Source organism: Protopterus annectens, chromosome 17.part0 (assembly GCF_019279795.1).
Source record: "Protopterus annectens isolate FY-2018-M chromosome 17.part0, PAN1.0, whole genome shotgun sequence".
In the NCBI taxonomy this organism is placed as follows: domain Eukaryota; kingdom Metazoa; phylum Chordata; order Ceratodontiformes; family Protopteridae; genus Protopterus; species Protopterus annectens.
The window spans coordinates 68710512-68735662 of NC_056751.1; the positions used below are offsets into that span (position 1 = coordinate 68710512).

The 25151-nt window shown below is 35.2% G+C and overlaps 1 protein-coding gene across 1 annotated transcript in view; it reads left to right on the top strand.

Annotated features, from left to right (window-relative positions):
* DNAH6 (dynein axonemal heavy chain 6) overlaps window positions 1-25151 on the top strand; it is a 5071261-nt gene that overhangs the window by 3643389 nt on the left and 1402721 nt on the right. Inside the window, exon 55 of the mRNA XM_044059309.1 lies at window positions 7704-7900. Within this exon, the coding sequence (XP_043915244.1) occupies window positions 7704-7900 (197 nt within the window). The remainder of the gene's footprint in view (window positions 1-7703; window positions 7901-25151) is intronic.

Below are 25151 nucleotides of genomic sequence, written 5' to 3' on the forward strand. Positions count from 1 at the left end.
CATTTATCATTTGCCAATACCCACCTTTAGACCTTACCTCCTTTTTTAAGGAGCAATAGCCAAGTCTTATCTGGGTGTAAATTTATGAATACCCATCCAACAGTCTAATTTCTTCATTGCTTGATTTGGAGAGGAAGTTTATTCCAGAGAACAGGTAGTTGCTGTGTGACATGTCTGTCTCTCTACTGCAGCTTGTTCATTTGCTAAGCGTCTATGGTCTAATCTTTACAGAACTGTTTGATATGTGAAGAAATGAGAAGTCTTGGACAGCTGGATCTTTAATGGCACAGAAAGTAAGACACAGTTTGCTCCAAGGAGTCTGTAGGACACTGAATACAAGAACAAGGCCTCCAGCCTCTCTTGATGAAAAGGTCTTTTAGTCCGGTTATCTTTTTCATCAGGAACTTTTGAGGTCTCTGTAACTGTTTGATATGTTTATGAAGACACATACCAAAGGAGACATAGAGAACATAGAGGGATCAGGACTTCTTTTGTAGAACATCCGTGATTTTCTCTCTCATTTTTGCCCTGTCTCTCGTAACATTTTTATTTTTCTGGTAATTCATTGTGGTTTGCATACAGTACATAATACCAGACAGTAAGAGTTTCATGGGTTCATAGGAGGTTACTAGGCTAACAACACTAGAGCCCTTACATGCCTAGACATATTTATAATGGGTTGCCACAATTGTCGGTGGTTAGGTGAGTGAAGTGCACAGAGGTAAGGGTCTGTGGTAGGTAATACTGACTTCCTCTGTCAAGGAAGGACATGGACACCACCCCCGGAGTGAATTTGCAGTCAACTATCCATTGATCTAGGTTGCATTTGAAGAGGTTCATATTTTTTCTAGAAAATATCTGTTGCTGCAAAACTTGTTATACTATTGTTTTTTAAGTGAATTAGAGAAATACTTAAAATTGTCTGAGTATGAACCTTTGTCTCTTCCCCATTTTTTTTTACTTTGTCCAGAATTGTAAGCAAAGAAGTTGAGAAATATGGAATACAATTTTTATGTACTTGCAGAATTATTTTATTTGAAGAAAGTTCACTGGATTCAGCTAGTGCCCCTGATAAAATTTGCTTCAACAATGGTTTCTTTATCACTGTAGACATTATATAGTGAAGCCATTAAAACATATATATAACCTCTGTCTTATCACAAACACCATGCCCTCTATATAGAAGTCAACCTTTGTCAAACCTTTTCCTAAGGATCCCAAACCAACATCCACTAGTCACTTCCAGCCCTATTTCTGTACATCCAACTCTTGGTAAAATTTTGGGGAAGCTAATTTATAATGAACTTACCAGCTACATGCAAAAATATAACTTATTCTCCAAGAATCAACATAGCTTTTGTATAGGCAAGAGTACTCTGACAGCACTCTGGACCCTAGCAGATGACATATTTACTAACACTGACAAAGACAACCTAGACTTCCAAAATGGCAGCACATTGAGTAACAGCTTAACTCTAGCTCTCCCAGTGTGAAAACAGAAACTCTACAGAGAGGCCAGTAGACTTTTGTGTTTACTGGTTAATGTCAGCAACTGGCTAATAAATGTACTGGCTGGATGCCAAGAAAAAAGAAACACAGCGTGCCTGGAAAAAAAGCAGCTACAAAAAGTGAGGAAGAAACACTGATTGAGGAAAGTTATGCAACTATTCAGCAAAAAGGGCTGCAACCACCAAACATGACTTGCCGTAACTACAGGAAGATATAAGACTACTGGACAATGACCTGGTTAAAATAAACAAACCACTAATGGAGTATATCAACACAAACAACAAAAGGTTGGAAAAAATGGAGGAAGCTTTAGAAAAGGGTAGAAGCAAACTACAATGGGAAAAAAATGGGAATAGCGGGAACAATACATAGAAGGGAGGAATGAGGTTTAAAAGAAGGCAGGACTTGAATGAGGTATGTAATCTTTGAAAATGACTGGGTAGATTATAAGTGATGTACTATGTTTGCAACTGGCAGTGTGTCAGTGTGCTTTGTGATGTAAAATGTTTGCAACTAGGATTGTGTCGGTGTGGTTTGTTTTCTTTTATATAAATGTATGGTTGCCTATGTTGTAAGTGATGGTTTAATAAAGATGTTTCTTGTTTAAAAAAGGTAGGAATTGAATAATTTATGTAATGGTGCTTAGGTTATATGATATACAGCAATATATGTGAAGTATAATGCTTTTAAATGTGAACTTGTTAATACAGTTTGATTACTTTTATATAAATGTAAATTTGCCTATGTCACAAGTGAAAATTCAGTAAAGGTGTTTTAAAAAATAACAAAGACAACCTAACTCTAGCTGTGTTCTTTCACCTATGCTGAGCGTTTGTTCATTTCTGTTACCCCAACTATTAGAAATTGGCATTAGCCAAGAAAAATGTGCCATATCTTTGTTTGCCACCACTTCTAGCGCAACCACAACCACCCAAGAGACCTTTTGAATAAAACATGCCAATTGATCATGAATTCCACTCAGCACTGACATCACTGCCTCACACTATCCAAAGCCAAATGTCTACCATAAGCCAGAGCCAACCTCCGTTTGGGGTCTTACTCTACAAACTGCTCCACCAATGCACCCCATTTCTACTCACTATGAACTCTATATAAAACCACCTTGACCTTCTACCTCAGGAGTCAGGCTAGAGCTGCCCATACATTCCAAATCCCATTTATCAAGGTACACAGTTCAGATCATAGCACCCCTATACTTGCTCCCAAACTTTAGCATCACCAAACAAAGATTTTGCTGGTAGAAGAATACTTTAATTCACTTAGAGCTTTTGTCCTTCATAGGACTTCTTCAGAATAAAAATACACACACTCTCTTACATCTTTTAAAACAGAAACATCAAATGAAAACCATTATTACTTAATAGATTAATCTGCTTTCTGGGTGGCCGCAGTGGTGCAGCGGTTAGCATTGCCAACTCACAACAAGAGGTTCTCCGGTTTGATCCTCGGCTGGGGTGCCTTCTGTGCAGAGTCTGCATGTCCTCCCTATCTATGTTCGTGTGGGTTTCCTCCGGGTGCTCCGGTTTCCTCCTTCATCCCAAAGACATGCTGTAGGTGGATTGGACACTCTAAGTTGGCCCTAGGTGTGAGTGCGTGCATGTGTGTGCCTTCTGTGGAAGGTTGGGCGCCGGGCTGGCAACTCGACACTGTAAAACTCCACTGCCAATCATGAGCAGACAGATGATCCACTGTGGTGATCCCTAACTGGGAAAAAGCCGAAAGAAGAAGAAGATTAATCTGCTTTCCTTTGAATCAGGTGACTAGCGTGCCTGTGATCTTAGTTGCCACAAAGTTTCCTTTCTTCCAAATAAATGTTTGTATCAGCCTCCCTTTAAATTTAAAAGTACTCATTTTAATATAGAAAAATAAAATTTCTTGAAACTTTTACAAACTTGGCTGTGTTTGGACAAAAATTGCTTTTGTCTTTAATCCTAATTGCATATACATGTTCTTTTATTCTTTTATTCATTTAGAAAGTTTATATGTAGTCATACCTACATAAAATGCATCACAAAAGGAACAAGTAGCGATGTAAAACTAAAACTATAGTATTACAATTCAAATTTCTGTTAATTCTGATGGATTTATTCAAATGAGTTAAATAAATATTGGGACCCTCTAAAATAAAGCTCCAAATGCAGCAAAAGCTACATTTGAACATCCCTTTACTTCCATTAGTATGTAAAACTATTGCATTAGTAATTTCATTCTCCAAGTACTGCTTAATGGATTTAGATCTTTCGTAAATGAACCTATAAGCAGAGCCCACACTGTGATAAACTTTGGGATTACCCATAGCAATTTTCCAATTGTCAGAAATTACTTTTTAAATAGAATAATCATCCACTATCATTTGTAAGGTAAAACTGTTCTTATATCTGTTATCACCAACAGTCTTAGTGTGTATACCAGCACTTAAAATGGCAAGAAAAAATTTATTTCTTTTAAAATATTATCTCATCAGCCATATGCTGTAAATCGGCTAAATTATAGCCTGCCTTAGAGAATAAATCCAACAATTTATGAATCCCATCTAAGTTTATCATCTGTGGTGATCCTGGAAAGTCTAACCATCTAACATATGTGAATATTCTTTTTCATGAAATTAGGATGTGCACTAGCGTAAAATAAAAGTTGTTAGAAAAACAGGATTTTCTATAAATTTGAGTTGAAAACTAGCTATTAACCAAATCTCAACCAACCATAATGTCCAAATAAGACACACTTAAGCCTATATGGCTTAAAGTGAAAAATAAAAAAATCAGTACTATTATTCAAATCCTTAACACATTTCTTAATGGCTTAAAAAAATAAATCATAGACAAACCTTTTGTAAAACAATACATGTTGTTTATAGAACAAAAAAAATAGTTATGCGAGATTTTTTTTCTAGATGGCAGGAATGTAGCTTTCTGTAATTGATTGGTTGATGCTTTCCAAGCCATATCTCTGTTTAGCATGTGTTGTCTGGTTTCTCTTGGGAGCCATGGGATGGGTCTGGATTGGATTCATTTTGATCTGATAAGAGCTAGTTCATTTAGTATGTTAAAGAATGTGTTAAACTGAGTTACGTTGTCATCTAGGGTAAGTGTTTTAGAATATCCCAGTTGCTATTGTTGAGGTAGTTAATGAAGGTGTCATTAATGAAGGAGGAGTCTGTGCATACATTATTATAGATTTTGTGTTTATGTGAATGATCACATTTTCTCATGGCAGAGGTCAGTAGATGGAAACTGATGGTGTCGAGTAGGTAGCCAGCAGTGCTAATTTTGTTAGAGATGATGGTGAAGATCCAGTATGATGTAAATTCCTTATTACTGCATTTGTCTATTCGATTAGCAATAGTGATAACTTGGGTAAAACCAAAGAGATTGCTAGAGAGTGTGCGAAAGTCAGAGTTGATAAGTAGGTAGTCTATGTTAACATCACCTTAGATGGTGGTTTCCTTGCTGATATTATGAGAGATTTAATACAGGATTTCTTCTAGTAATGGAATATTGTTTCCACAAGAAGATATAGATGACAGTGATGTGTATGCTCTTACATTTGTTTATTTGCAGGAGAAAGAGAGAATTATTTCAGCACTGGGAAAGTTGGGATAATTTAGGGGGGTAAGGAGTGATTTCAAGGTGTTTTTTGTATATCATAGCCATGCCATCAGCTTTCTTATGTTGTCTGTAATTTCCAATGATGTTGTAGCCTGGAGGAAGAATTTCCTGATCTTTAGTACCTAGTTTTAGCCAAGCTTCTGTGGCTATTAGTATGTAAGGGATATACAAGGCTATATAGGCATGTAACTATGGTATTTTATTGCAGATGCTTCTAAGATGTAAGGTCATCAAAATAGACTATTACCTTGGTTGAGTGGAATAGAAGAACCAGGGGTAGCTGAGGTGGTAGAAGTGCAAGTATGTAGAGAGGTTCCAGGATTAGGATGTATATTGCCATCAAGAGTAAAATAAATTCCATATTTAGTTTTCACTTTAAAATTATCTGTGTGTAGTAAAGAGCAGTGAAGGTTATTTTTGATTCTAGTTTTGAAAAACAGCCAAACAGCAGACCACTAAGTATTGGCCAAGCATGAAACATGGCACCATTTTGAACAGAAGGATAACAGAATGAGTAAGTAATTTTGGGTCTATATTACAACGTCAAACTAAAACAAGTTCGAACATTGTAATGTCGAACCCTAAAGTCCAAAAGTGAAAAATAGCAAAGCCACGGCACATCAACTTTTTTCTCAGGGAAAAAAATCAGTGGGCCGTTTTTGGGGCTTTGCTATTACCTCCACTGTGGTGTGATCTCGGAGTTGGTATATTTAAGTAGGGGGGATGTGGGGGGCACCGCCCCCCACTTCAGTTTAGGTTTAAGGTTAAGTTTTTTTTTTTTTTTTGTCATGGAACAGCAATTTTTTTTCCCTGAACATAACGGTTCGATATTACAGCGATCGAACTTTTGTAAGTTCAACGTTGTGATATAGACCCAGTAATTTTCCCCTTACAGTCATTAAAAAGACAAGTCTGTAAGCTTTTGCAGAGCTGGGTATTGTATTTACTCTGCTGCAGTCTTTGAGGGAATGCAGTCCATGACTATATCGAGTAAAATACAAGTCTGTAAGCATTTGCAGGGCTGGATGTAGTGCTTATTTTGCTGCAGTCTTTTGGTGAGGTGCAGTCCATGACTACAAGTAGTAAAAACACAAATCTGTAAGCTGATGCAGGTCTGAATGTTGTATTTACTCTGCTGCATTCTTGGAGAGGAGGAGGAGGAGGATGCAGTCCTTGACTATACTGAGTAAAATGACAAGTATGTAAACTTTTGCAGGGCTGGATGTTACACTTATTCTGCTGCAGTCTTGGGGAAGGGGGGGTGCAGTCCACAAACTGAGTAAATAGACAAGTCTGTAAGCTTTTGCTGAGATAGATGTTGCATTTACTCTGCTGCAGTATTTGAAGGGGGCAGTCCACTGAGTAAAAAGACAAATCTGTGAGCTTTTCCAGAGCAATAACTGACATTTACTCTGCTGCAGTCTTTGTGTGTGTGTGGGGGGGGGGTTGAAGTCCATGACTATGCTGAGTAAAACTATAAGTCCATAAGCTTTTGCAGGGCTGGATGTTGTGTTTACTGAGTCTTTGGGGTTACTCTGCTGCAGTCTTGGGGGGGGTGGGTGGCAGTCCATGACTATTCTGAGTAAAAAGCAAGTCTGTAAGCTTTAGCAGGGCTGGATGTTGTATTTACTCTGTTGTAGTCTTTCTGGAGGGTAAAATACACAACCATCTGGCTAATGCAGATGGCTGAGGGTGGACAGTCCAGGGATAACTCTCCAAACAAGTTGAATAAATAAATAAATACATCCATTTTTTTAATTATATGTATATTGCTATAGAAACTGAAACTAGAGAAGAGTAGTGTTGTCTTTAAGCAGGATAGTTGTGAGATAACAATGGAAAATTACTGCCACTGCATGTTACCTTTCCCGTCTTGCACAAGGCAGAACTCCTAATTGCTAGAAAATAATTAGATCAGACAGTGACTGAAACTGGTAAGCATAATCCCACTTCTGGTCCAAGAGTCTTTCCATTGAAGATATAGTGCTGATGTTACTAACTCATGCAACTTTGTTTTCATTACTGATCATTAACTCTCAAAACTAGGAAGTTATATATGAATGGAGAAAGATGAGTGGGGGCATCCTTCCATCTCTATCTTTGCTATTTTTTTTAAAAAAAATTTATAGACAGACCTAACATTTCCTGTCATATTGCATTCAACTGCATTAATCCATCAGGGCTTTGTCTGCACCATTTTGTAATATGTGATTGATCCATGTGTCACTTTGCTATCATCCTACTGAACTTCTCAAATTCTGCTGTATGTGTAAATTATGGTGCATTGAATTGTAGAAATTAGTAAATGCTCTTACAACATGAGTTGCATGCTTAATGCAGATGTGTGGCAGATGCCTAAAGATCTGTGTAGAAAGGACTTTGTGCAGCAATAACTGACATTCTGGAAAGGATAACCTGTGTGTATTATGTGACTTAATTCTAATTAATATTGTTTATTATACGCATTTTTCACTACTGAGGAATATGGTGGGTTTATTTATTGTTTTACTGAGTATGTAGTACACCTATGTAAAATAGATTTCAACTCTTTTGTTTTCTGTTTAGCCAAGACAATGGCACTTACACAGGGTCGACTTACTCGAGCCGGAAAGCTTACAGCTGCCTTAGGAGATGAACAGATCCGTTGGCAAGAGAGCATTACTCTCTTTGAAGAGGAAATTTCAAATGTTATTGGAAATGTCTTCATAGCAGCTGCTTGTGTTGCTTATTATGGAGCTTTTACAGCATATTATAGACAGTTGGTATGTAGGAGCTTTATTAAAATGTTAATTGTTTTTTGAAATACAGACAATTAGTAATTTTAAAAATCATCCCAAGAAATATGGAGCAAGACCCCAAATTGATCAGCCTAACCTCTCAGATATGCAATACCTTTCCATTTCAGTTGCCATCACTATGTTGTAAAAAAATATAAAAAAAGTTGGTATGTTGGCCTAAATTTAAATAGTATGTATAGCATAATTTTCTCTGTTTAGACTTTTTAAGCAGTTAACAACTATTAGACATACATGATTGTTTTCAAGCAAGATTGAGGTTTGGTTAGGTTAAATACTACCTAAGAATTAAACTATAGGTCAGAGAAAATGGAAATCACACACAGGTGTACAGTATAGTATTTTTTCCTTTCTGTATATTTTGGTAAGTCATTATTTTTACAGTTAACTCACTCTCACACACTTCCATTAGCTCAGTGTCCTAGTGGGTTTCATTTCTTGCTGCCTTCAAAGCTGTGCTGCCTACATTCTTCTAAACTACCAGTAGGTGGCAGCAACACAAGATTATAAAATAGTATAATAAGAAATACAAGTTAAAATTCTGAGTATTTATTTATTTATTTAAAAAAAAAAAAATTCAGAGTACTTTTTAAGCAGTCACCCTTTCCTCGAGGATTATTAATTTTCCAAAGAAGTATATGCGTGCCTTCTTCTTTCATTTCTGCTTTCAGACTGTGGCATAAAGTGATTGTGTGATGGCACACTATATTTGAGCCAGAAGAGTTAAAAAAAGTTATGTATTAAAGTTTCAAGTATCCTTTTTCTGGGAACCATTTCAAAGATCGTATTCTATTATCAATGGGTGTTAATGAAATAGTAGGCATTTGAACTGAAAGTTTTAATTTTTATGGTATCTGCTAATGCAGCTAATGATTTCTGATGTGAGACTGAAGAAGAATGGAACATGTTGCCTGTCATTCTTGAGAGGTCATGTAGCATTATTTAAAAGACAGACTAGATAAACATTTTGGTGATCGATATCACAAAGTGTACTAAGCAAGTGAAATGGACAACAGTCCAAGCTTATACTGATATATCATATTGTGGGTTGCATGTTTTGGGACAGAACTGCTCCTGCTTCCATGATTTTTAATCATTACCAGGTTCACTATTTATTTTTAATAATGAATTGTGTTCTCTGTGCTTTACATTGTTTAATTCTGTGTTATATTATTTTGGAGCAGTTATGATTTCTTAAAGCTTGGACACTGTAAAAATCCATCTATATTATTTCAGAGATTAGCCCTATTTCAGTGCATGCAGGTTTACAGTTTTGCATCTGTTACATTTCTGTGTGTCACCAGAGTCTGGGAATAGCAAGAAACACAAAAAATGATAAACATACAATTTCTGTTTTAGAAAAGAATATAAAAAAAATGACAGATTTAGTGGTAAGGTTGCTGCTAAAGTTTTGAAATCTCATTTTCTGCTAGTTTCTGATTTACATGTTCTTGCCCTAAAGCCAATGGAAATAGAACTCTGGAGAGCAATGCTGCTAATGTTTTACGGTTGGTCCCTTTTCCTTTGACTTTGATTACAGTCTAAGTTTGCTGATAATTTGTTAAAATGGCTTGCCTCTTTATTCTCTGAGAAATGTAATTGTAGAAAAGGAGTGCTGTATTCTTCCTGTTTTTGTCTGTGCAAGTGAAAATGTGATTTATAAATATGAATTTATATAACATTAAAGTAATGTTAGCATGGATGTTGAAGGATCACCTTGCAAAGGACATTAATTTTCAAGAAACTGTATAGCTCATGGCAAACCACTTTGACTGGATTATATTTGCTTTAACAGAGACAGCTTTACCATGAAATGATGGAAACTGTTCCTCTCTCATCTAGTGTTCCTTCTTTGTCCTTACATAGATCACTAGCAGCATTGTATCTGTTTATCAGGAACTTGAGCCTTTAACTAAGATTTCTTTTTGTATAATGTATAAGATCCCTTAAGATTACAAGTATCCATTCAGATTCTATGTGCCTGACATGGAATCTGAAATAACGAAATAGTATTTCTGAATGTCTTACACTCTCATACAGATACTTCATGGATGCTACAGGGACATACCTCATTCACAGAGCTGTTAAATCCTTTAATGCTTAGCTTTTTAATCTGGCATATCATTCAAACATTGTTTTAATTCGTTTAACATGCTACTGAGTTTCTGAGAGTGAGGTCATGAGTGAGATGGGTACATCCACAAATACCATTCACATGTAAGTGAACTTGTGGTTCCCCTGTTTTCTTTATCTTACTGTCTATTTGGATGTGCAGCAACTATTATCTTGTTTAAAGGGTGTGCATAATTAAGGGAAATCCTTACCCATAAATTATATGATCATAACTGAAGTACTCCCATTGTTCCCAGATTTTCTGTTTGCTTTTAAAGGTCATAACTATATTGAGGAATTACAGAGTAAAGGTTAAGTGGGAGATGCATTATCTAAATAATCATGTTACTACAGAGTTAGAGCCTGCACCTGTTGGAATGGGCATTAAACAGCCTTTTAGGTAATAGGCTACCCTTTTTACAGAATTCCTCCTATAATGAACAAGCATTCTGTTGCAGAACTCATGGAAAAAGAAACAGCAATTTCCAGGCTAGAGATGGTATAGAAATAAATCTGAAATTTTCTAGATTAACCCCTTGCATCAGAGCAAAACCTCATCAATGAAATAATCCCTTCTTTCCCTCTGTATCCCTGGTTAGAGGCTAATATTCTCTACCCCTTCTTGCAGCTGACATTGCCACATTTTTAATAGTACCCCTAGCTGGGGGTAGAATTAAGTGGTTTGTAAAAATATTTTCAAGGACATGATCTGGGAAGTTATTGTGAAGAGGATTCAGAATAGTGTTATTTTCAATTTCTTCATCGTGTCCAGTTCAAAAAGCATCAGCACCAACTCTAGCCAGACAGTTACAAAAAATATTATAACAAGATTTCTTTCCTGCTTCTTTGGATCATTTTATTTGACTTGATTCTTCCTTTAATTAAAAAAATGACTGCAATCCTATTTTATATTTCTATGTCTCAATGCATACTTTAGAATTTCAAATTTCTGGCTGGTTATCCTTCAGTCTCTTATCCCTTTACTTACACAAAAGCACTGTGTGGTGATATTGGATCTGAAGGGCATGCATTAGGTTCTTACAGTCTTTTTTCCACACATGTAAGTGAATCCTTGAATCCAAGCAGAAAAGCATCATTTCAATTTTTGCATTTCCCCTTTTTAGTCTTGTCACAATTCCTAAGATTTCCACCAGGTACTTGTTCCTAGCTATAGTAGATATAATTTTAAAGGGTATTCATATATATCCTTAACTGTGTGACTATTTGTTATATTACTATTTAAAGGAATAGTTCCTGCAAGTTGTAAGCAAGCAGTAATGCCCAGCAGTGTGGTCATTACATGGAAATAACTGACCAACCAGGAGTGTTGTGAAGACATATCACCACAGGCATTCCAGTATTTCCTTCTAATGCTCACCTCGTCAAGCATTATTGCACTTAGAAAACCAGCTTTTTTTGCTGGAGGAAATATTTTACATCCGAAATATAAAAGCAATTTAAGTATCCTATTCATCTCGTTGATCCAATCTGACTCCAGGATCTTGGACACTATTGTTGGATCCGAGCAGATAAAAGTTGTACTCCAGCTTAGTGTCACTTTAAATTTGTTCCTACTTATAATACATCAATTGGTAAAGGTACCCCAGATCTTGTTTGCTGCCTCAGCATTCAAACATGGTCGCAATCCTTACTAAAGTTAAGTGCTTTGCTTCTTAACCGTTTATATCTGTAGGCATTATTCCTTATCCATTCAATATTGTATAGTGTATTTCAGTGTTCTTTCCATCTTCCTTTAACACTGAGCTGCTGGATTGGCATTGGGCCTTATCGCCCTTCTCTGAAAGAAAAATAAAAAGTAGATGTTTTCCCCTGCTCATTGCTAGAATCTAAGTAGCTATAAATATGTAAACAATGTGCACAAAAGAAAAAAAAGTGTAAAGAAGGAAAAACGAAGGATGAACTTAAAAAATCACTAGCAAAATATTCAGTTTTAAAATCTTTAGTAGAAAAAAAGAAAGATCAAGGGAGGAACAAATCAAGAAGGAAATGAGCAGAATGTTCATACCATTTCTGTTTACCACTATAAACCAGCCTTTTCATTTAATACACAAATACATATAAAGAAACCAGTTTTATGAGCAGGAGCTCTATACAATAAACTAGAGTAATTAATTTTTAACAGAAATAATAATGATGTATCAATATTCCACTAATGAAAAATACCCCATTACCCAAATAAACAATTTAGATTTAGGGGAGGTAGAATAAATAATTAAGTTATTAATAAAAGGCACAATTCTCACAAGAATTGTAAAGCACCTTTGAGTGTTAACTTGATTAGGATAAAATAACAAGAAAAATTAAAAATACATGTATAATGTATACATTAAGAATACAGTGAGGTAAATGGACTGTCTAGTCCCTGATTCATTGTGGATAGCAGAAAAGGCTGAGCCATTAATATGTAAAAAGTGGAAGAGGTAGAATACATGTTATCCAGTTAATAAATAAAAAAAATGAAAAATAGATTAGTGGCCCATGCTATCAAAGGCCTTGGAGGCATTCAGTGAAAGAGCAAAGAGGGAATGATTCAAAGACTGACTGAGGAACATTAAAGTTTGCAGAATAAAAAAATATCAAATGTTTGTCTACATTATAAGAATCCTGGCTGATAGGGACTAATTACAGTTGATATACCTTGTTTTAATCCATCAGCCAAAATGGATGAAATAATGTTAATATCAAAATAATATCTCACTAAAAGAATCACAGGCCTAAAGCAGATGCCCTATGCTGACCATCTAAAAAAACTCCAGCTATACTCTGTGGCATATCGTCTATTCAGAGGCAATCTCTGCTTAACATACAAGGCCATGTCAAACCCTGAGCTGTTAGACATGCTACACTTAAAGAAATCTCAATTCCTCATAGCCACATGCTCCAGGGATCTAAACCTTGTCATCACACTGAACAAAACATGATGGAGGGATAGATTCCTGACCCAGAGTCTCCCCATACTCTGGAATAGACTGCCCATACATGTCAAGCAGAGCGCCTCCTTGACCCTCTTCAAAAGGAACCTTGATGATTGGATGGGAGATAGGAAATTCACCCCGGGGATCACTTCAGTCCCCCTGCTAGACAAGGTTCCATGGAAGTAAATATTGTGGGAAGAAATATCCAGGGAATTGTTATGGCTAGGCTTGTATAGGCCCTAGGGCCGATAGCCTAGTACCAACCTATGAACCTGTGAAATTAAAACTGCTGATTAAAATGTTGGGGTTTCTGAGGTCAGCATTCAATTTTGTCAATAAAATAGTTTTAGATCAATTTAGATATAGTTCATATATACCCTCAAAGAAAGACAAGCAGACTTTAAGAGAACTACTTAAATATGACAAACCATCAGGCTCTGGAGATGTATTTTGTTTTAACTGAAAAATGGCTAACATGATTTCATGGACAGATAATGCTTTATTCAGCAAAACACAATGGGTTGCACTTAAAGTATTAAACCTACTAAAATAGAAAACAATCTATAATAGAAATATAAAACAAAATTTAAGATAAAAGTACCATCTCTTTATAACTAAGACGTAGAAGATATATCTTTAGATGGCTATGTATATTGATAGCTGTTACTATCAACAGAGACCACTACTATAAAATCACTAGGTACTGATTATACTTTCTATAGTTTGGCTAAGTAGAAAGAAGGTGTTTAACCCATTCCAAGTACCTTGCTATATTGACTGAAACTAAGATTATTGAGCTTTCAAAGTAACTTCCAGTGTGTTTCATATTATCTCAGTCTCCTTAACTCTAATCTAAATGTACAATCTTATTTGATGTGATTCTAAATCCTTTATATTAGATTTCAGTGAGTCTACAAATGCAAGTTTGTATTTTTTTAAGAAATGAGGCCATGTCAGTCAAATATCTTCATACTTCCACCTTAAATGCTGTCCATTTAATAAAAAATTCAAGCATTCTACTCTAAAAATAAAACTTACAATTGATAAGTAATAAAAGCTATCACGTCTGATGTTTGAAAAGATTGGGTTAACCCTGTAAAATAAGTCTGATGAAACATTAGGTAAAAAATCTAAAAGTAAGTTCACCATAGAATGATCAAATAAATTTCTAACATCACAGGAAACTTGTGCAGCATCTTTAAAAAGAGGTTAGGATAACAAGACAAAACATATCTTAGACCAGGACGTATGAGCATGAAAAAGAGATGTACTATCTTTTATCAAGAAACACTTGTTTAAATGGGTCAATTAATTCAAATAACACAAATGCATCCAAATGAGCATCAGTTTTAGAAAAAAATGTATCCAAATGAGCATCAGCTGTAGAAAACAGTCTTAAACTGGAAGAGGATGTTTTGTCCTTAAAAGGTTTCAAAATGTATTTCCAGTCTCTTGAAAGGTTATGTTATCTTGAAATAGTGGATCTTTCACAGAGCATACACATTTATCAACTTTTTTAGGAAGTATGAGGGAAGGCCCCATAGTAATACGGTAACAAAAAGAAGCATAGGATTAAACCCGAGGAACGTACAGTAAAAGGAACTGCATTCTTAACTATTATGACTGCACTGGAATAAGTTGCTTGGCATAATAGGTTCATACGTTCATAGATTAGTACTAAGCTAACTACCCTTGCGAGCCATTTTAAGCCTAGCCGATTATCCCTTGAGACACTCAAACCCTGCACCTTGTGTTTGTAAGGCAAACACCTTAACCATTAGGCCACCCTCCCAACCCTTGGTTAAGATGTTTATCTCACAGACCCAAGATACAGGTTATGATTCTCAACTTTGAGATGAATTGTCTAGGCTTAAAATGGCTCACAAGGGCAGCTAGCCAAGTACTTAACTATGAACCAATATATTGACAGCTACAATAAACTTGAACTATCTTTTTTAACTATATTCAGTGATCCTTTAGCATATGCTTTTCATGAAAGCAACAAATGTGAACAGAATTCATAAGAGGAATGTTGAAGAAGAGCTATCTTATAGCTAAATTTTGAAGGCAAGTAATATTCATGGACAAAAACATAATAAAATCCTAGGAACATAGAAAACAGCACAAGTAGTATACATGATAGACTACCCATATCTTGGTGACAACACCGTTGTGCTCCCGAGACACTATATCACAAACAAAAAAACAATAGCACATTAGAATTGAGAAACACATCAGAAAACATTTTATTTGATCTCTCCAGTGGTGTATGTAAACTAACATTGAAATAAAAAATGCAATAAAATTTAAAAACAGCATAGTAATACTCAGTGATTCAGTCCCACCCCCTAGGCCTAATCTTATAAACTAACTGCTGAGGAAGGAATCCAGAAATAAGTATGAACTTTAAACACATACACACATACTTATAGAAAATGAGCTATTAAAAACAGTGACCCCCCACCCACACTTAAAAACATGTAAAACATGTAATTAAAGGCTGTTGAAAACTACCGTCAATTATAGTATCATTGAAACTCCAGTGCCTCCCTATAAGCTAAATGGCAATGCTAAGACTAACAAAAGGAAATAAAATCTAAAAAAGAAACCAATGATCCTACAATCTACCAGACTGACAAAAAATACATCGTAAGTACATGGGATTCAAAAATCAAAAATAATGTACATGGATGAAAAGATTTAACATGACATAAATTAAAACACAGAGTCATGGTTAAATTATGTTGAAAGTCATAAATAGTCCACAATTAGTCAAATGATATTTATGTCAAAAATATTTTTAAATTAAGCAGTGTATCCAGTAAGAGAATTGACTACCAGTAAAAGTAAAGATCATGGTGGTATGATACCGCATTCAGGATTAAATATATTTGGAAATCAAAATCTGAACATGTTTAGCTAAAGACTTCTCCCCTTCTGTCCTTTACCCCGTCTTAATCTCAAGAGGTTTGTCTGCAGCAATGTGAATCTTTTTAGACTTCCATCTAAACAAAGGAAATCATCAAACTCTCTGGAGAATTAACAAAAACTTTGAGACATGGAATCCAGTGGAAATCTTCTGTCAGGTAGACTCTTTCTGTTTGAAAAGGTAGGTCAGGAGAAGCTTTATGTACAACATAAGATAATAAAACATCTACTGAAAATGTGCGATCAAGGAAGTAGAAGAAATTAAATCTCAAATAGAATTGACAATGACTATTTCTCCTACTTCTAAAAGACTGATTAGTTGTTCATTGCAGAATTTTATTTTTCTCAGTTTGTGAAAGCTTTTCTTCAAATTGGCTTTGTGTGGTTCTCCCAAGCCAGAAATATCCTCTTCCATCTCTCCAATTCATTTGTATCAAACATGTTTTGATGTCTACTGGTTCAGTCATCAATTTTGAAAGGGAGTATTGGATTGACAAAATGGTATCCTTCAAATATTGCAAAGTAATTGCAGTCTCCAGCTCACATTTAGAATATGTGAGCATTTTGCTGTTCATATTTGGGTCAGAAGATTATGATCATTCTTCTATATCCTTTTAAGTTTAGTACTTTTCTCTGAAGTAACAAGTGAAAATAATTTGGGTTTAGATAAAATTTATCTCACCCATTGATTCCATAGCTCTTCACCTTCAGTTGAGCAGGAGGATGCACAAGCCTTGGCCACTGTGACATACTGTTTTGCAAGCAATCAGTAAATAAAACAAATAAGACAAAGACAGTCAGTGAATAGGCCTACCAGCCCCTAAAACAGAGTGCACAAAAGCCCTGTCAGAGAAGGAAATAACATATATAGTAACCATTTCAAAAAGTCAACATTTCTTTTCCTTCTATTAACTACTGATAAAATAGACTGGTTTCTTACATTGACTGCCCTTGCTAATAAACAAAGTGTTGCTCTTAATATACCAGAATTCACCCCTGTTCCCTTAAAATTGTACCTCTTCTGGATTAAAAAAGGCATATAGATAACTCAACATCAGTTCTTGGTCAGGCTCACTATTGTGGTCAAATAAATCACCGCTATACAAATTAGCAAAAAATCTATTTAGTAATCTACTGTTGCCCACTTCCTAACCATGGTCTTCAAATCTCATTAACTCTAGTCATAACATTCCAACAAAAGGGTCTAAAAATGACCCCATTAATAATAAGTATTAAAAACAATAAACTGACTCCTTTAGAAACATGGCTTTTAGAAGAAACCTATATTTCTTAAAAACAGAATCACAGTTAAAGGATGACATATATACCATAATTTGTTAGACATCTCTGGATCTGCTGCTCTGACAATTGACCTTAAACTTGAATGTGTGGCAATGTTTTAGTCATGGTAAAAAATAATAATAACATTAAGCATGAATTAATAACAAAATATCATTCTTTGGATAACTAGAGCCTTTACTGATTACTTTTACATATCACTTTAGGCAACCATATTAAGTTTTAAATACTTTAAGCATACACTTACTTCTCTTTCCCCTATACTGAGCTGTTCACTGAAATAATTCATAATACTTCAATTTGAATTGGTTTATTACCTTGTAAAACATAATAAATAGAGCAATGGGTTTCCAACAGTGTATTCAACTACTAAAACAATGTACTAGCCCAAATGTTATGACATGCCAGGCAACTTTATTGGATGCCTCCATTTCTACCTTCTCTCATAGATGGCACAGTTCTCCTCAGTAGTTTGTGACCATTTTTTCCATAATAACTTCTTGTCCCTTCAAAAAGGCCACATGCCTAACCAGCCTATACTCCTAGTACGTTTACTCTGAAAGCTAAGAAACAGTCTTTATTATAAAATACTATATTGCAGACATAAGACGAATATATTAAGACAAACAAATTCACAACAACTTTACAGCTTTTTATTAAAATCCTTGCTGTCATACAAGATAAACCTTTTCCACTGAGGCTGTCTACTCTAAAGTCTCAAAGTGCCATTGATTTGGTATTGTTGTTAAGGCCAAAATGCCACCAACTAAGCAGTGTTATTAAGGCTCAGCTTCTTGATGGAGAGAGAGCTATAATATACTGTAGGACTAATATTTATGACAGCCAAACACTAAAACAATGTGTAGATCTTAAAAGATCCTGCTACACTATTATGAAATGCATATATATATATATATATATATATATATATATATATATATATATATAGTTCCCCTTCACAAAGTCGAACGGCCACAATCACAATCTTGAAAGTCATATGGCCGAGACCATATGCTCGAAATTGTGGAAGCTCGACTCTGTGAATGGGGAACGGCATACAGTGCAGAACAGGAGATTTCCCTTTCTGCGCTGTAGTGAGATCTTGGGGTTGGAATAAATAAGTAGTGGGGGAGGGCGCAGCGGGGCTTGCCCCCTGCAGAAACACTTTGTTGTGTTACGTTTCTCTTTTTTCAGCTCCCTTTCACGAAGTCGAGCTTCAGAAACTCAAGCATATGGCTTCGACCATATGCATTTCGAGTTTCTGAACGTTCAACTTTGTGAAGGGGAACTATATATATATATATATATATATATATATATATTTATATATACACATATATAAAATACTTTTTATTAGGCAATCTTAAATTATTTTTGAAAATATTAAAGAGCTGACAGTTGTTAACTTTAGAGGAATCTGTACCAACATTTTTCATTTCCTCATCGATAAATAATATACAGCAGCACTTGTCTTCCATTGCCACACCCCACTCAGTCATCCATATAGTGTTGTCAAGTACCTTCTAGTCAATGTCAAGTCATTGTGACACTTTCGTTGACTTCGGATAACTAATCACTGATAGAGGGGCATATGTTGCTCTAGTTATTGTATCAATCCATCAAATTTCTAGTCTTCCTCTTTTATATTGACCATCAACTTTTCAAATATGTCTTTTTCTCATAAGCCTTTTCTTTCCATTGTGAAGTATGAAAGTCAAAGTCTTGTCATTTGAGCTTCCAGGAAATCCTTAGATTTTTTCCCTCTTCCAGTACTGATTATACTCAAATTCCTTATTAGCACACCAATTCAAGGTACCATTTTCCTTTTTGCATTATTTCTGCACTGTCAAATATATGCATCCATTTGACATTATTCAAAATATCATAGCTTGGACAAGTTGAATCTTTGTATGCAAAGATATACGTTTGCACTTGAAGATCTTGTGTAAGTCTTTCTTGACCATTCTGCCAAGGACAATTTGTCATTAGATTTCTTGAGTGCTTGTCATTTCATTAGTGATTACTCATCCAGCCAGGCTGAAATTTTCTCATAGCTCTATTAATTCTCCATTATTATGTTATCACACATAGCTCCAGGGCTCAGTAATTTCTTTTTCCTTTACTGAGGTAATTTCAAACGTGCTGGAAAAATGCAGGAAAATTTAAAAACTAACACTTGTCCAAAATTGTTTAGCATACCTCAATTATTTGTAAATATGGCAAATGTAATACTCTTTCACTCATCTCCTATGTTTTAGGAGTGTTAGTGTACCTATCATTTTAAATAAGCACATGTTATTACATTTAATAAAACAGCTTCTTCTACATCTCATCTAGACTTTAGACCAATTTCTAAGATTTGCTTCTCAGGAAATATGCTAAAAAACTCTGTTTATTGTCAGGTACTACACCACATCAACAAATTAGCATATGTTTATGATTACAACACAGTGTCACAAAGCAAAGACATATACTCTGTTATATATTCTATAATAAGCATGGGGAGGGAATTATTAACTGGAGCAATTTTCCTAGATGTAAGAGACACATTTGAGCCCACAGGTGTTGCTTAATAAACTCAAAGCATTATATTTTAGTAAAGGTACACTAACCTGGCTTCAAAAATACCTTGAAAAGTGGAGCTTTCAAATTACAGCTGTAACAATTACAGCAGACATAGGAAACCTCAGAAGTGGCATTACACATGGACTACTGTTAGGTCCTATTTTATTTTCTGTCTTTATTAATTGTATGATCTTGACCTCTCAAACCTGCTAGTAACAATGTACACTGATGATTTTCTATTAAACCATGTGAAGTTACTCTTAACAGTTTAAAAAAAGTGAGCAGAGTTTTCTCAACACTGCATGGCTGTAAAGGAGCAGTTACACTCTCAATTTGTACAAAACAGTGTTTGTGTTGTTTGGTACTGCACAAAGACTGAAGACTTCAATAAAGCTTAAAATCATAATTCCTTCCAGTGATGCTATAGAATAACCCCAATGCAAAATTCCTGTATATTTTATTGGACCAAAGTCTCTCTCTCTCTCTCTCTCTCTCTCTCTGTCTTAGGCAAGTTGAGACTTGAACTGACAATATGCTAAAGTATCTGACTTTCCTTGTTATTTATAAATAGTATTTACATGTTATTATCATTATTAGGGTAATACTATCTTTCTTAATAATATATAAATATCCTTATTGATTCTGTATTTGTAAATTAGAGATTTACTTTTCACTTCACTCTGTTGTGTTCTGAATTAAACTAAGGTCATCATTCTGATTGATATATAATTGCTATGAACTCTATTATATATTGCACTGACTCAGTTGTTTGTCATTAGTTTATGCTTTTGAGTCATGTCATCACTGAAAAAGACCTTGTAATGGTCTGCTAATCTGGTTAGCAAATATATAAGGTAAATTAAAAAAAAAATGAAGATTAAGTCTGGATCTTTGTGATTTTCCTATTTGTAGTTTGTTTTTCTCCAACAGCTAGAAATGAGATGTGGTCGCCAATGGATTTATTATAAAAAATCACAATGGCAACATTTCTCTATGGAATACAGAAGCTGTTAAGTCAGCAACTCGCATTGGCTGGACAGAAAAAGCATTTTGGGGGGAGTAATGCTATGCACTCCATCACCCCCATCTCTCTAATTATATGTAACCTTAGAAAAACATTCATCACCACAATTCTATGATCCTGCTTATTTTAATGGAAACGTTATGACTAAAAGCAGGAGATAATTAAAATATATGGACTATTCCTGTTTACAGGTTACTTTTTGCATTCATACCCAGGTATCCCGTCTTCAGGTCCTACCAGTTAACTATGCCTTAACCCAATCAATGACCCATATAGCCAATCTGAAGTCTCACAGTTTTTGGATAAGGGCAGAATGGTAAATGCAGTTAAATACTTTACTTAGATCAGTCTTAATCCTGTACACCAAAATGCCAGATCTCCATTAACTTCTGTTTTTTTTTTCTTTAGTATATCAGTTAGGATCATAGTCATTCAATATCAGTCATTAGTATTTCATAGTTTTTGTGATTCACAAAATGCATGTTGAGCCAAAACCTGTTGTTCTGTTAACGTTTTGAGTGATTTAGAGTAGTCTTCTCTCATCTATTTCCAATTTTGCAGAACATCTCTTATTTTTCCTTATATTTATGCTCTGTTGTTGAACAAGTCACCTAATAAGGCAGTGTACTGGAGGAATTGGATATTTGGACTATACCTCTCAGTGAACCCTTGTACGGCAAGCCTAGTAACTACCTATGAACTAGTACAGACTACATCAACTTGGAGTCTACCATCTCTGAGCACTGATACAAAGTCCCAAAAATACAGGAAACTGGTTGTTGTAGATAGCTCTTTACTGAATGGATATTGAAATGTGTGTATCTAAAATAAGTGGTTAATTTACCTGCTGTGGATTCATGAATGATTGTTTGTATAGCTTGCATATATTTAATAAGGTAGGCTAATTTGACTTGATAAGGACAGAGTCAACTCATATCCCGTCACCCAAATAATCTGGACAACTACAGCTTTTTGTTCCACACAGTAATAACCTTAGATTCTCTAAATGACTGGTTAAAGCGATAACAAAATTAGCTTAAGTCTATCACTGATTTCCTTAAATTATGCTTACTGTACCATCTAGACCAATAGCCTTTTCTTTATTAAGAGTGTTTATCAAATTGCAGACTTGATTTACTGTTCTACAGTTACCTTGACTATACACTACCCAAGTCATGATACCTACATAGGTATTTCCCTTGACTAAATTTTGCTTTACATGGTAAATTAGATTTTTTTAATTCTTCCAATGACTCTTTAACCTTAGTTGTCTGCCAGCAATGTCCATTAACTTAAACTATATCCATATAACCATTTCCAGTCACAAGCTATATAACGTCACCTATCCAATCGTTCCATTGTTGCTTTGTATCAGGGATTTATCTGTCTCTTTGTGTGCAGCTCTTATCAGACCAATTATAGAATACTATACCATCCTCTAAAACCTATTCAAGTGTCCTGTGGTGCAATTGGAGAAGATGCAATGATTAATTAGAAGGAGAACTGAAGAGCTTCAAGCCTTATTTTATAACCAAAGATAGCAGAAGTTCTCTCTCTTTTCCATATCATTTCACATTCTTAGAGGAGACCTGTGCTTGACATATAAAGCATTAAAGGATTCCTTACTATGTGAAACTCTTTGCTTAGAATGACTCCCTCATAATGCTGAGTGCCAAAAGACTGAAAAAAGGTGGAAAACTCAGGAGAAGAGTGAATCTCAAGCATCACTGCTCTCCTTTAAACTTCTTTTTTTCTGCAGGGGGCAATCCCCACTACTCCCTCTCAATGTGGGGAGGCAGTCCCCCCACACCCCTTGAACCAAATCCAGCTCCAAAATCGTCATACCTCATAGAAAATGGAATATTCCAGGAAATGGCCATCTTGGACTTGGTAAATGTAAGTCCATTTTTTCGTCCATTCAGTGTCTGTGTTTTAGGACTTGCTCCTTGCAGGTTCCATCATTTCAACTGGTTACAGTTTAGAATACACACCTGGTGAAATGAACACAAGAGAACACTCTGCATGTTCTGGGAAATGTGGTGACTTCATTAGACCACCCAGAAGTAATTGAGGAACTGGACTCCTTCTTGGGATATGTTTAGTTAATTTTGGAGATACTTACTAAACATGTTGAACTGGCTTATTCTGTCCAATTAAAATCTTGATATTAGAAAGCAGTCTTGCTAATAAATATTACTTTAGCTAGAGAATTTCAGTCTCCATAAAGGTAGAGTTTTGCTTTGCAGTAATCCATTGTTCTTGCCTAAAGAGCTGCTGAAAATTGCTGTTAGTCTGAAGATTTGCTTGTCTTTTTACAGACACCACTTTTTATTTATTTCACTTTTGCTCTTGATCTCTGCAACTGTTATTCCTCACTATCACATGCATTATACACATGGTTAAGGATTATTTGTAGAAGTGTTGAATTACTAGGTCGACAGAAAAACAAAGAAATACAATTGAATAAAGTACTTTCTGTAACAGTAGATCGATTGTTTCCTTTCTGTCATTTTGGTGCTGTCCTCTCATCTTTCTGTTGTTTAGTTTTTGTTTATTTTTAGAACTGGTCTTTTGTTAACTTGTGGTATGTTATCATTTGACTCTGCTCAAATATGATGTGTTGGTACTGAAGTAATTTGTATCTTTGAGCAATTTTTGAACAGACAATGAATAAAGGTTGTTGGTTTTACTTTTACAGAATGTTTATGAAAACTTGGTTGCTGCCTTCCCTCGAAACTTGAAAAAAATTCAGTAGTAGTAGCCTGGTAATAAATGTTACTTTGATTTTTACAAGAGATTCTTATTGCATGTGAATCAGCTCTTTGTAGATAATGAGAAGTTACCACAGCCACAACACTGGGCCAGAATCAGCTTCAAGATTTCAAAGTATGCATTCTTCTGTATATTCACAGCATACCAGAGATTTTCTTACACTGTCAGGGTTTACAGATTCTGACTTTCTGTTGATACCACTGGCCAACTAGTATAAAAGAAGGCAGCAATCACCTATGGCATGCAAGGCTGAGTTGGTCTAAGAAACATTTTCTAGGCTATTCCCACAGTTGATAAAGTACTGAAAAAAAGAGAAAGGGAATACATCTCTCTGTTTCACCAGATACGTTCAAAAATGTATGCATTTCTCATATTAGCAGTCACATTATTTTGTAATTAACATTTTCAAGTTTCTCTTATTTGGAATATCACATATTTCACTTTTAAAAGCCATTTATCTCATTCTGTCATTTGTAGAATTTGCCTTTTATTAGCCTGCAGTATCACTGAGAAATTATTTTTCCAGATTCTCTCTCTTTCTTGTTTGTTTCCCTTACTACACATTAAAGCTGTATCCAAATGGCATAGGGCTTTCCCACAAGACAAGCTATTTTTCCTTTGTGACTTTTTGCCATCCACTCTCACAGCCCCAAAGAAGCATGCATATTTCTGCTCTTGCCTAGTTGCAGTTTTTCTTTACATTATTTTTCATTTGTTTGATGGCAGAAAGAGGGAATCTGTCAATAGACAGGCATTTAATATACTTCCCACCTCCATGCTTACCTTTGTCTTAACTGTATTTTCACTTGTCCCATATCCTGTTGAATGCCTTTGTAGATGTCTTCTGTATCACCCATTTCAGCAATCCATTTAATGGGCCTTCAACGTGTTTTTGTGGAAAAAATATTTTTGTAAAATCCAAGTAGTAGTTATTCCCCACAGTTTACTGCCTGTTCTACTTTTTTCCTGCAGAGGACCAAAGCTCCAACTTGTTAATGAGCTGCTTCCTGTGCCAAGGGTGCTGGGTTTGAAATTTGTATACCTTCACAATGATTAAGGGTTGGTATAATGGGTAAGGAGTTTGACTCACAGACATGAGGTACAGGGTTTGATTCTCACTTTTGGGAGGGAAATTGGCTAGGCTTATAATGACCTATTAAGAAAGCTAGCCAAGTAATTAGTTATGAAATCAGGAATCTAAGGAAAAGGGAAAATGAAAAATTTACAGGTAGGTGTGGCATAATGATTAATGTTTTTTACCTTATAGACACAAGATACAGGGTTGGATTCTTACCTCAGATTATTGACTAAGCTTAAAATAGCCCTTCAGGGCAGGTAGCCTTCTATTCACCCATAAACCTGTTATTATGTATATATATATATATATATATATATATATATATATATATATATATATATATATATCTTTAATTCTCACTTTTTTATCACTGTTTGGCTGTTTACTCTTGATGGTTACTTTATATTTATTTCACTATGTGCCTATCTTTTTGAATGTTTCAACAGTTTGTTTTTATACTTTTAACAGTAAAAAAGCCAGGAATCCAACCCTCTTATAAAAATA